At 36.9% G+C, this 12,978-nt stretch overlaps 2 protein-coding genes across 3 annotated transcripts; one reads left to right on the forward strand and one right to left on the reverse strand.

Annotated features, from left to right (window-relative positions):
* Nucleotides 1–638: 638 nt before the first annotated feature.
* Nucleotides 639–3,505, reverse strand: gpx3 (glutathione peroxidase 3). The gene is made up of 5 exons (XM_057349663.1): nt 3,348–3,505; nt 2,321–2,471; nt 2,061–2,178; nt 1,605–1,704; nt 639–1,267 (listed from the first exon to the last, which is right to left on the reverse strand). The coding sequence occupies exons 1-5, from the start codon at nt 3,429–3,431 to the stop codon at nt 1,052–1,054; spliced, it is 669 nt and encodes a 222-aa protein (XP_057205646.1). The 5' UTR covers nt 3,432–3,505; the 3' UTR covers nt 639–1,051.
* Nucleotides 3,506–4,896: 1,391 nt separating this feature from the next.
* dctn4 (dynactin 4) lies at nt 4,897–12,416 on the forward strand. Of its 2 annotated transcripts, XM_057350113.1 has the most exons (14): nt 4,897–5,077; nt 5,623–5,693; nt 5,911–6,089; nt 6,425–6,468; nt 6,549–6,656; nt 7,155–7,175; nt 7,688–7,761; nt 7,850–7,962; nt 9,666–9,775; nt 9,936–10,009; nt 10,101–10,155; nt 10,295–10,402; nt 10,980–11,077; nt 11,618–12,416. In XM_057350113.1, the coding sequence occupies exons 1-14, from the start codon at nt 4,943–4,945 to the stop codon at nt 11,829–11,831; spliced, it is 1,404 nt and encodes a 467-aa protein (XP_057206096.1). In that variant the 5' UTR covers nt 4,897–4,942; the 3' UTR covers nt 11,832–12,416. The 2 variants fall into 2 exon arrangements, with proteins under 2 accessions (XP_057206096.1, XP_057206097.1); XM_057350114.1 differs by lacking the exon at nt 7,155–7,175 and having other exon boundaries at nt 4,898–5,077.
* The last annotated feature ends 562 nt before the right edge of the window (nt 12,417–12,978 follow it).

Below are 12,978 nucleotides of genomic sequence, written 5' to 3' on the forward strand. Positions count from 1 at the left end.
CGTGTCTGTTATAAAATGATCTGATCGTCTCTAACTGCGTAGACCGATGCTTTAAACCAAACGCAAAAGGTTTGTACGTGCGCCAAATATTCCCAACGGCAAGCATTTGCTTTTAAACATTGTGATATTTGTCATGTAAATGTAAAAAATAGGTAGGCTTTTATGAATATGTGGAATTTGATGAACGTAATGGAGTTCAAATGAGTGTTTTCAATTTGAAGTGTCTGTGAGCTGGATTGCACTCTGAGATGTGTGCTTTGTTAACTGGTTGGCGGTTTTGTGCTTTTGGAATGACTTTTTCTTTCAGTGGGTGAAAGCATATCTCCTGTGGAACTTTTGTAATTGATTAGTATAATAAATATATTCTAACTGTCTAAACCTGCAGATGTTTTTGTGTGAGAACTGAAGCGTGCGTGGAAACTGCAGGAATCACCAGGAGCCCTGTTTCCCAAGCTCTGAATAATCTCTGCACTTTGCATCTGTTTATACAATATTTTGACAAATTAGATCTTAATTGAACCTATTTTACCATATTAAAAGTGAATAATGTAGATTGTATTTCAAAATAAGAGCAGGAAATGCTACCAAAGGTTCAGACATCATAAAACTACACACCAACGAAAGTTTGACGGCCGCTCTTGGCATGCATTCATCAAAGCACACCATTTCATTTCTTGCATTCTATCTTTATTTGCTGAACATCCACATAGGCGGCAACAGGTTCAACAGATTGTTCAGGAGAAGAGGCGTGACTGAAAGGAACCGGAGAGCAGTCTGAATGCACTAAAGAACTGCTCACTGGCCCTCAGTTTCAGGTAAGGCACCACAGCGTGTCTGTTTTCAAGCCTTAACTTCATCGACATGCCCACTCTCCAAACTGACCCATTGACCTGCTGAATGCTTTAACTATTCAAAACAAATGGTCATATTTGCAGAGGTTTACATTTTATAACTTCTCCACATGTACTCTTGCTACAAGTAATAGGTTTTAACTGGAGATGGAGGGAGATAGGGGAACATAAAATGACATCCACTGTTATGGGTTTTATAGTTAAACAGCCTTTTGAACAAGCTGACTGAAGTATTTCAGGATGTCTGCTCTTACTTCAGATACATTTACTCTGGGAAACCACCTCATTACAGGTTTGCCATCTGGCCCCACGAGAAACTTCTCAAAGTTCCACTTGATGTCATTGATCTTGAGAGGTTCCCAAAACAATCTGTTGGTTGGGTTGCCAAAGCTGTCTCCTACAGGTGGGCAAGCATTCTGAAAGACGGACAGGATTTTGTGAATACGTCTTCATTAGTATATATTTAATTACAAAAATATAACAGATAATATAAAATATACAGAGTGCACGTTTAAAACAAAAGACAAAGAACTATTTCTTCTTAAAGAATCTAAAGAACTTTTTACACTACAACGAATCTTTTGTGAAACCGATACATTCAGCCAAAATGAATATATGGCATCGTGAAGGACCTTTTTTTAAGAATGTGTTTGATCCTAATTCTTCTACACACTTTATCAGCATGATCTTTTCATTGAATTAAATCTTGTTGCATAAAACTGTATACATTGTGTTTAATGAGCAATGACCAACCTTTAAAAATGTGAAAAGGGCCTGTTCGTCGTTTCCATTCACATCACCCCTCTCAAATAACTGAAAGTTTGGAAAAAATCCATTGCCTGGACGGACATGCCTATGAAGACAAGGAGAAATTTGTTTCAGCACGGGTCCTGTCTGTAATACAGATAAGGACTTCTCATGGACTAAAAAGTGGCTTCAGATATCATCCAAGAAAAGAGCCTTTAGGTTCTGGATATATGATATGTGCAGTAATTTAAAGGAGATGATGGATGGTAATTGCATACTGCCTACAGTTTAGACAGTTTTGGCTTTAGACCAATGATAACCTTTTGTATACAGTATATAAATTGCTGAATCGTTTATCTTTTGGTCTTCTTTCATAACACAATTGCAAGATCCGTTTTAAAAACTGTGTGTTCTTTTGTGCTTCACAACCATATTGCACTGCCATGTATTTAAAAAACTCACTTTAATGCAGAAAGAATTTCATTATTTTCTCCAGGCTCCTGTTGGCCAAATTGGTTGCAGGGAAACCCGAGGACGGTGAATCCAACATCCCGTAACTCCTTATGTAGTGCATTCAGTTCTAATAAGCAAAACATTTTTTTCATAAAACAGATTTACTGTTTGCTGTGCGAGTGTAATCATGAGAAAGTGTGTGTGTACGATGTGTATGTATGTACACCACTACTTGAGTTACTACTTGAGTTACATGGAAACATGCTTACCCACATACTGGTAGGTAAGTCCTCAGTAGGTTGCCACATTGACAATGAGGACATGCTTCCCAGCATATTGAGACAATGGGATGTATTGCGTCCCATTTACTGTTTTTGCCCCATAGTTGAAAATGGTGTCACTCACACCTGGGTCACAAACCTAAGAAAACCACAAATGTCCATTATGCCAAATGACGAGCTCAAGGAATTAAAATAAATGAATGTAAGATGAAAGACAGAAAGGGCTACTTCTTGTTGTGACCTTTGTGTTTTAAATGTTGCGCAATAACTAGCACTCCCCATCACAGAACAGACAAATGTTAAAGTTAGGTTTAGGAAAACTGTATTTGACTATACACAACAAAAATATATAAATACAGCAAAAAAGGCTAAAAAAACTAAAAATACAAGCCATTATTATTTTGCAGTACTGGTAGGCTACATGATAGGCTAGTTATACACTTCCCAGAAAACAAATATTTAAAAAAGATTATAACACTGAAGCTGTAGTTGTGCCATATTCTGCTTGACAAGGTTAAGTCAATATTTACTTGCCTTTACTGGTTGGAAAGTTAGAGCTGAAAAAGGATGGGTTGCAAAACAGCCCGTTATTTCAGTTTATTTTCATCTAGACGCATGTATTATTCTCATTCATTTATTTATTTATTTTCCCTGTCGGTTTCTGTGGCAACCAGCTCCACCTGCTATCGCATGTGAAAATGCGCACGTTATCACCAAACCACACAGATTCACTTACTTTATACACGTGTCCTAATGCCATTGTTTCAATAACACGCTTTTCACATCCATTATATCCGATGCACTGATGTTTTGTGCTTGTTAGATTTATTTTGTAAGCTTCGTTATTTGTAACGTGCAAATACGTTGACGTCCAAGCATTTGTCGACGTTAGAATATAAGCATAATTGTGCCTTCTTCAAATAATCTCTATTGATAGTATTAGTTCGCTTTGAACAACGCAATATACCAATACAAAATATTTTGCTGAACATAGCCTAGTGAAATAATTCTTTACCTGGGTGTCGGATAGTCCACTAACTTTGTGTAGAAGAGCCACCAGAAGCAAAAGGGAGCTCCAGGGGTTCTTTATGTTCCCCATGAAGGAGATGTGTTGTTCCCTCAGGGAGTCTGTTGCGTCTGAATGTGTCGTGTCGTCGTGCTGAAGATAAATAACACGAGAGTGACGCAGGCAGCCAATCCAAAACATCACCAGCCTCTTCACATATATTTGCTTAATAAACATTTGCAGTTTATAACTGTCTCACCCAAATCTAATTGTTAAATTTATAGCAATTAATTAAATAAAAAATCATTATAATGTGAGGCTATAAAAATGCCTTGCAGTTATTTGCTTGAGTAACCATATAATCACAGTTATTTTTGTCAACAGTCTTTCCACAACTCATTTGCAACACTGATATCATGTCATGAAGTCATGAAAGCTTGTTTGACATGCCTGCAAATAGTTTTACTACCTATGGAAATAGATCCATAGGTCCAGGTCCACAACTACTTTTCATTATAACTGTAATTAAAAAATACTACACTGTAAAACTTTGCTGTAGTTTTTCCAGCAGGTTTGCACTGTAGATTTAATTACTACTTAATATACTTTCCAATTAGTGCTGTTTTCAATTACTTTAATCAAAATTAAAACACTTTGAGTTTTGAGATTCAAAACGACCAAGAGACTGGTTGCACAGCAACACTGCAAAAAAATGACATTTTTCCTAAGCATTTTCTCTTGTTTTCTGTAAAAATATTTAAAACTTCTTAAATGACGATACATTTACATAACAAGAAAAATGACCCAAGATATTTAGTCTTGTTTTATGAAAGAAAAATATATAAACTAGGTAAGTTTATGCTTAAAACAAAAATGTACATTAAATCTACAGTAATTTATGGCAAACCTGCTGCGAAATTACAGCAAAGTTTTACAGTGTAGTTTTGTCTTTAGCTTGTGGTATCTTTTTTCATATTTGTGGCAGCATTTAGTTGTAATGTGTCTAACTTCTGATACATATTGCCAGAAACTGCCAGAGTAAAAACACACAAGGTGAATTTTACATGTTTTAGTATTTTTTTTAGTATTTTAGTATATACAGGTCTGTGGAATATGTTTTGGGAAAATAACTAACCTGTGCGCTTCACATTTACAAATACAATTAATCTAGAAGGTTGTGTTGTAGTAGCCTAGCTACAACTACAGAAACAACGAATTTTATCCTTAAAAGCTGTCAACAGAAGAATGTCTATTTTGTTTGATTAATGTTTGCACAACAAGTCACTCAGAGAACAGAGTAGCCTAATGGATTTTTATCAGCACAACACAGATATGTTCCTTTATTATAAAAAAGATATAAAACTCTAATGAAATTGTACGACCCATAACACATTGTACAACATTATTATTAGGTTCGTGTGTAAGGATAGTTTGTTAGATGTGTTAAAATGTATGAAACTAAAAAGACTCCAAATGATGTCTGTAGTGACCCAATATTATCACCTTTTATTTTACAACAGCAGGGGCGCTATTGAGACAAAAGCGGAAAATACGTAATGACGTCTCACGCAACACTTGCGTGTGTAGGAGGAAGTCGGGCAGAAATGGCGACGTTGCTGCAGCCGGACAAAGTGCTTTATCTCGTCCGAGGCGAAAAAAAAATTCGATCGCCGCTCTCTCAGTTGTATTTTTGCCGTTATTGCAGTGAACTGCGATCACTGGAATGCGTGTCACATGAAGTAAGTAACGTCTGGTTCACAACGATAGATGTTAGTCGTGCTAAACTCGAACTAACGGGCTCTTGATGACAGTCCTAAACCCGCCCGTGGACAGTATTTTAGTTTTTTGATTGGCTAGTTTATGCATCAGTCAGTAAATACATGGCAGTGGAGTTATTCAATTGGCTGTCTGACCGGTCACGTAACATGCACCGCCCACATTTTGTGGGAACACAAAATATCCTGCATAAGCTAAATGCTAATTTAGCGAGAAATTAGGTTTGAATCAATACGTACCATTATATTTTTACTATGTACTCTCATTAAAATTTTAATATAGGCTCTAAAATATCGTTTTGATGTCCTTTTGTTTGCATTCTTGTTGTTTCGATGGCATAGAACCTACCACACCCTGACAAGACTTAAATAATAAACCGTTTTATTTTAGCCCCCACCTTTCCTGTACAATACAATATATACAATAAATGTTTTCTGGGATAATGTGCAGAAGAACGTTTGTCTTGTCTTCACATGAAGTTTATGTTTTGGTGTTTTGCCTGTTACAGGTCGATTCCCACTTCTGTCCCAGCTGTTTGGAGAACATGCCATCAGCTGAGGCCAAGCTCAAAAAGAACAGGTAAACACACACTAAACATCTGCCGCATAAATAATTTTAATAATCCATCATCTGTCAATATACATGTTTATCTATGTCATGAATGATTCTGATTAACCTTTTCCATGTAGTTGTTGAGAATTACATATAATGACTGAATTGACTGTTCAGATGGATTACATGATCTATTAAAGCACATACATTTTCTGTTGATTGCTGTACAATATGTTGATTTTAGGTGTGCCAACTGCTTTGACTGCCCGTGCTGTATGCACACCCTCTCCACACGAGCCACCAACATCCCAGCACCACTGCCTGATGACCCAACCAAGACCACAATGAAGAAGGCCTATTACTTGGCTTGTGGGTTTTGTCGCTGGACCTCAAGAGATGTAGGCATGGCTGACAAATCTGTTGGTGGGTCCCTCCTCTTTTTGTGTAGTTATGTGTGCCAGCGGTGTTAGTAAAAGATTTAACATTCAATCCAAAATTAAAATGTTTTCCAAAACATGTTGGTTTTCTGTGGAGCACAAGAGAAGATATTAAGAGTTTATGATAGAGTTGATTTGGGTGTCAGTCCCTACTCCTATAGGGAACAATATTGTATAATAATAATTATAATAATAATAATAATAGTGTTAATGTTTAGGTGAACTGTCCCTTCAAATAGTAAACTGTCACTTTAAATGGCATAATACTGTGCACAAAGTTACGTTAGGTAGTATTAAAACCATGTCATTTTTTTATTTTAGCCAGTGGAGGATGGCAGGAACCTGAGAATCCTCATACTCAAAGGGTATGTGTATGCCTTTTGAATTGATTCAGTTTTCCATTGGACTTTCACAAGTACCTGACCATGATGTGTTCTCTTATTAGATCAACAAGTTGATTGAGTATTACCAGCAGCTGGCCCAGAGAGAAAAGCTGGAGAGAGACAGGAAGAAGTTGGCTAGAAGACGCCCTTTCATGCCTCAGGCATTCTCGGTATACACTCACACCTCTGTGTAGAAACACCCTAGTAACCTGTAATCGGGTGTGTCAAATTGTCTCCTTGTATTTAAAAGTTCTTGAATTACTTGTTTATTTCTATATAAGATTTTCATAAATATTTAAAAAAAATTTTTTTTTACAAAAACAAACCACATAAAATATTTTGTATGCATTTCTTTTTGCTTGCATTGATGTTTGCTTTAATCTATTAAATACATAATTTACTAATTCTAACAGGGTCTGAAATGGTGCTTTGATCTATTTAAGATTTGGTGTATGTCTTTATATTTATCTCATTGATTCAGATGGTTCATTTCTAACCCTGTAACACATTGAGCTGCATGTCTTAAATAACGAAGAAAACCTTGTGTTTTCCTTGGGTCTCGAACTGCCGCTTTGTTTGCTTGAATGCACTTGTTTCACTTGATTCTTTCTCTCTCTTTTCCTTCGCTTGTGCACGTCGATATTTTTGATATTTATACCCCTCTCCAGCAACACACTATTCACGTGGTGGTGAGTGGTATTTTACCCCACATTTCTTACTGTAACACTGCATTTAACTTCATTTGGTTTTAAAGAAGGTCGTTGGTTTCGCACCCTCGATCAGTTCAGCATGACTAATCTGTTAATAAAAGATCACATGAGCATCACTGTTGCTACTTGGAATTCTCTGCACAATTGGATCCTTTGTTTAGACGGGGATATTTTAATAAGACACTTTGCGACTCTGGGTTAGGCTGGTATTACATTTTAGGTTATGATGTTTAAGGTTGAGCTGCATTTTAAATATTTTAAAGGTTTAAATAGTTTTGCCATCTGTATTATTTTGTTTATTCTAAAAATAATCTAACCAATTTTTTACAAAGCGATTATTTAGCAAGAATGGGAAAGTTGTGCTTGGGCTCTTAACTATTACTAGTAAGCACACCATCATAGTGTCAATGGACACACAGAGACTGACATTAACGTGACCTTAAGTTTTGACAAGTGCCTGAACTGATGTGCTATGAATGTTTGTCTGAAAGGAGAAGTATGGCCTGGGAACCAGGCTACAGAGACAGAGATCTGGAGCTCCAATCAGTGCTCTCTACGGTCTTTCGTGAGTATACTTATTCATGTTCTGAAAAATGGATGCACAACATTCTGAATGTTTGTTGATTTTTGCCTGTATGCATCTTTATTTTTAGACTTAAAGAGGGAGAGGATCAAAAGGAGATCAATATCGAGCCAGCACAGGCTCTGGATGAAGTCGAGCCCTTACCCGAGGACTATTACACCCGACCTATCAACCTCCCTGAAGGTTGGTTTCATCCCTTCTGCCAGAATACTGTTTGTTTATTCTGCACATATAGTCTTTTAAATGCTTGAACAGGGTTATGTGGTGATACACAAGTCCACAGGTGTCATAGGGGATGTTGGGAGCTATATAAATCAGGGTTATCCTTAGCCATAATCAAATCTGAAACCCTGAACATTTCTTAACCACTGGGCTACTATACAGGTGTATGAGTAGTCCTTGTAAACCAATAATCTCAGCTAAAACAGCTGTAGATAGATGTTTTTCCCATGACTACAGTTGGTTTTATAGGATACATGTGTTAATTTGTGTGAGATGTTTGACTCTAGTTAATAGGCCTACATATATATGGGTCAAAGACGAAAAAGGGTTTAAGCATTAAAACAATAAGTGTAATAAATATCATACATTTTTCCCTGATTTACAGAAGACGCCCACTAAAATGTCAGTCAGTGTAACAATCTTGTCAGGCATATTTGCAACAAAAACAATTTAAGACATTAAAAGACTAATTACTTTCACCCCAAATGCTAATTAGTTGTAATTTTACATTTTTTAAAATTTGCTACTATCCTAGTTTTGACCATTTGGCAATAAGAATTGTTTACTCATTTAAAGCACAATAAAATGTAATATCAGGGATGTGATTTTTCCTTATAAATACGTATTTTTTTGACCTCGCTGGGATTACCCACGTGTATTGCATACATTTAAAAACGTATACAGAAAAACATAAATCTGTAAATTTAGACATAATGTTATGATGTTAAGCACATCATATTGACATGTTTACAGAGACTAAAATAGGCCATACCGTGATTTAATGGCTTGAAAAAATGGCCGATCTAGTCACTGTCTAATATAAAAGCGTTGAAGTCTCTACTGAATGCATACATTTAAATGAACTAAAACCGCAACATACAGCGTTTGCAAATACATTTATTACATGTGGATTAATATGGAAAAACGTTGTATGAATGACGTAGGTGCGCCATATAGTGGCTGGGTATGGAAGTCTCTTGAGGCCACAGTATTCTTTACTTTTTGTGTTCAATTATTGTTTAATGAATTATTGCGGATTACAATAAAATTAAAAGTAGGCCTCGTATAAACTACTCAAGGGGTGCCATTTGTTAAAGCCATCTTATTTGACATTAGCATAAGATATTTGCACAAAGCATCAACCTATTTTATTCAATATTGTTTAGGTGACTGTTAAACTAATAAACATTTGAACTGATATTTCCAAAATTGGGTAATTATAATAATTATTTGTTTTTGTGTGAAAAATATATATTTTTGGCAAGCAGTTGCCTGTTTTTAGTTAGTAACATTTAAACATTTAATTAGTAACATTAAAGACTATTTTTGGGGGGGATTGGGGTTGGAGCAAGGGTACGTTAAGTCTTCCTTCTTCTTTGTCCTTGGCTGATCACATGCTTGTAATATGCTCCCTTATTCTTTTATTTTAATATGTACAAGTCAGAATAAGCGTGTTGTTTGATTTGTACATAAACACTGTGTTGCACTGAATGGTTATTTTAACCAAATTTTGACATTTTATTCTCCAAAAACTTAGTTGAAACCATAAAGTAGACATTTTACATACATTAAATGTGCTTTCTATCGACATAAAATCACTTTTGTAAAATATTTTTGATGGGGGCATCTTAACGTCTTTGACGCATACATTTTTTGAGATGCAGTGACGACTCTTCGGCAGAGGCTGTTACAGCCTGATTTTCAGCCGGCAGGAGCATCACAGCTCCATCCCAGACACAAACATCTGCTGATGAAACGCTCTCTGCGCTGCAGGGTCTGTACACGTCCAAACTCTTTCTCTCCACATAAACACTGCTGTTGAACCACTGATCTAAATCATTCAGATTTATTTTTACTTCAGCATGACTGATTTCATATTTATATTTGGCTGCCATAGGCTATGCTGCATTTACTCTTCTGCTTGTTAATTTCAGAAATGTGAGCACAATCTGAGTAAACCAGAGTTTAACCCAACCTCGATAAAGTTCAAAATCCAGCTCGTGGCAGTGTAAGTCATGTGTTTGTGTACGGCATGTTATTTGTTGTTCCGAGAGTTTTTATTTACTGAAACGTCCGATTTGTTTTGTTCTGCTTGGCAGGAGCTACATTCCTGAAGTGAGAATCATGTCCATTCCAAACCTGCGACATATGAAGGCAAGTACTGTTCATGTCGACACAGTTTAAGTTCTCCGATTATGAAACAGTCTTTGCTACCATGTGTTTGGTATAAAATCCATGAATGAAATAATGAAAACCACTACCTAAAGGGATGTTTGGATATTATTTGAAACAGGAAAGTCAAGTTCTGCTGACCCTGACCAACCCTGTTGAAAACATCACCCATGTGTCTCTGTACACCTGCGATGAGGCCGACCCAGATGATATTTACAGCACTGCCAAGGTGATACGCTTCTCCCATGGTCTGCTTATATGTATTTTTCCACTCTAAAGTCAGCTGCTGAAGAAAGAGCTTATAGAAATACACAAACACCATGAAATTAAACATACTGTACATAAAAGAAACCCTATACATATAAACGGTTCTCCCTGCTGCTTTCACAAATAAATGACCTCACTGTCTGATTTGTCCTGTACGGAAGTATGCTCTTTGGCTATTAAATTAGTCACATATTGTTTTTATCTGACTTTAGTTCTCTTGCAAGTTGAAGGGATGAAACAAACACTCGCTTTAGCTTTCAGACACATTGTTTGTCTACAGTGGGTCATTGGTTGGGAATGCACTCATTACAGAAATATCACATGAGCGAGTGCAATATGACCGTATATCAGCGCTTATAAAAGCCCATAACAGCACAACTGAGATTGTCATATTGCTTTTATGCAACAGTTCAACAAAGACAGCCAAGCATGGAGTTAAGTAACAGAAACCAATGAGGGTCCCAAAAAGCTGTGGAATTTTTTTTATCCAGTCAGATTCAAGCATTGGAACTAACTGTTGTATGGTACTGTTTTAATAGATTCTGGTGCCTAAAAAGGAGCTGGTCCTGGCAGGGAAAGATGCTGCAGCTGAATATGATGAATTGGCAGAACCTCAGGATTTCCAAGATGACCCAGAGTAAGAAGCACCTCTCATCTGCTAATGGATGCTAGGAAGTCTAATATGAGACAGCCTCTGTAAAAGGACAGATAGAGAAATATGCTATGTATTTATTAAAGGTCCAGTGTATGAACTTTAGCGGTGAGGTTGTGAATTGCAACCAATGGCTCACCCCACCCCTCCCTTTTGAAGTACTACGGTGGCTGACCCAGGATTAAGATGTTGTCATGTTTTCACTTCTTTGCCGAAGGACATGAACATGTTTACGAAACGTTTTCTTCCAAACCTGTATACATTTCTTTGTTCCGCTAAAAACAAAGGAAGATATTTAGAAGAATGTCAGTAATCAAACAGACCTCATCCCCCATTGACTCCCATAGTATTTAATTTACCTACTATGGCAGTAAATGGAGGATGAGATCTGTTTGGTTACTGACATTCTTCTGAATATCTTCCTTTATACATTTAAAACATTTATAATGGTTTGGAACAACATTTTGCCACAGATGTTCTCAATAGAGATTCAGTTTTAAACGATCTGGTATTTTGTGTCGTCAGTGTGGTGGCCTTTAGGAAGTCCAACAAGATCGGCTTCTTCATCAAAGTGGTTCCGCTGAAGGAGGAGGGCGATGTCACCGTGGCCTTCAAACTCCGGCATGACTTCAGGAACCTCGCTGCTCCGATCAGACCCGCTGAGGAGGGGGAACCCACCAGTGAGGCCATCTGGCTCACGCACCATGTGGAGCTTAGCCTTGGCCCCCTGGCAACTTGAGAACATAACACATAAGTACACTAGAGCATGCACACATACACCCACACACACAATATCAACGTACACACAGTCGAACAGGCTTAGTAATATAATATGTATAACATATCACCCACAAACTTCTGTTTTACTCATGAAGACGATTCCCATCCTGATGAAGTGAGTGTAAATATCAGGCGCTTACAGGAACAGTTACTCATCAGTACACACACTACGCCTACACTTGCTTCTAGCGGTGCTGTCCGTGTCTATCTAGCGCCCTCTGCTGATGTGTTTAAATGCATGCGGTCACATGCGACTGTTATATTTCACAGTATCAATTCCAGTTTTACTCCGAGCAGAACTGTAGCTCTCAGTGTTAATAAAGACGTGTAGATAAATGCTTCATCTAAGTACTGTGTTAATTTAATATTTTTTATTTGCAGTAAATCGGTGTTGCTTGCATTTGTGTGGACCATGCTAGTTGTTTTTCGATTAGATGGTGAGCCAGTGCATCTGTCTCAACACGATAGCTGTAAGTCCTTGTCTAGTTTGTAATATGACCTCCATAAAATATGGTTGACCGATCTTGGTCAATAAAATCTATTTAAAAAAATCTGAATGTGTTTTGTCATATGATATTTTTCCACAGGATTATTTTATTACTATCATCACTCATTATTTCTTGAACCACCAAAGAAACGATGGCGACACCTCCACAATATTCAAAACCGTGATCAAATTAATTGATTGAAGTCATCATTTAACCAAAAATAAAAATTCTGTCATCGTTTACTCACCCTCTTGTCATTTCAAACCTGTTTTACTTTCTTTCTTCTGCAAGACACAAAAGAAGATATTTTGAAGAATGTTGTTAACCAAATTGACACAACCCAAGCATTGGTTTTGTGTCCATACAATAGAAGTGAATGGGTGCCGGCACTGTTCGGCTACCAACTTTCTTTAAAAATATCTTCTTTTGTGTTCTGTGATAGAAGGTCAAACAGGTTTGAAATGACAAGAGGGTGAATAAATGAACCCCCAAAAAGAAAGTTGTAAATTGTCATTTATTAAGCCACTATTCCAAATCTACTCTTTTATGGAACACAATGAGAACATTTTGAGATTTGTAGTTGAATTATTCTTCATATATTTGAAATAAATAGGCATT

Source organism: Triplophysa rosa, linkage group LG13, assembly GCF_024868665.1.
Source record: "Triplophysa rosa linkage group LG13, Trosa_1v2, whole genome shotgun sequence".
Lineage (NCBI taxonomy): Eukaryota > Metazoa > Chordata > Actinopteri > Cypriniformes > Nemacheilidae > Triplophysa > Triplophysa rosa.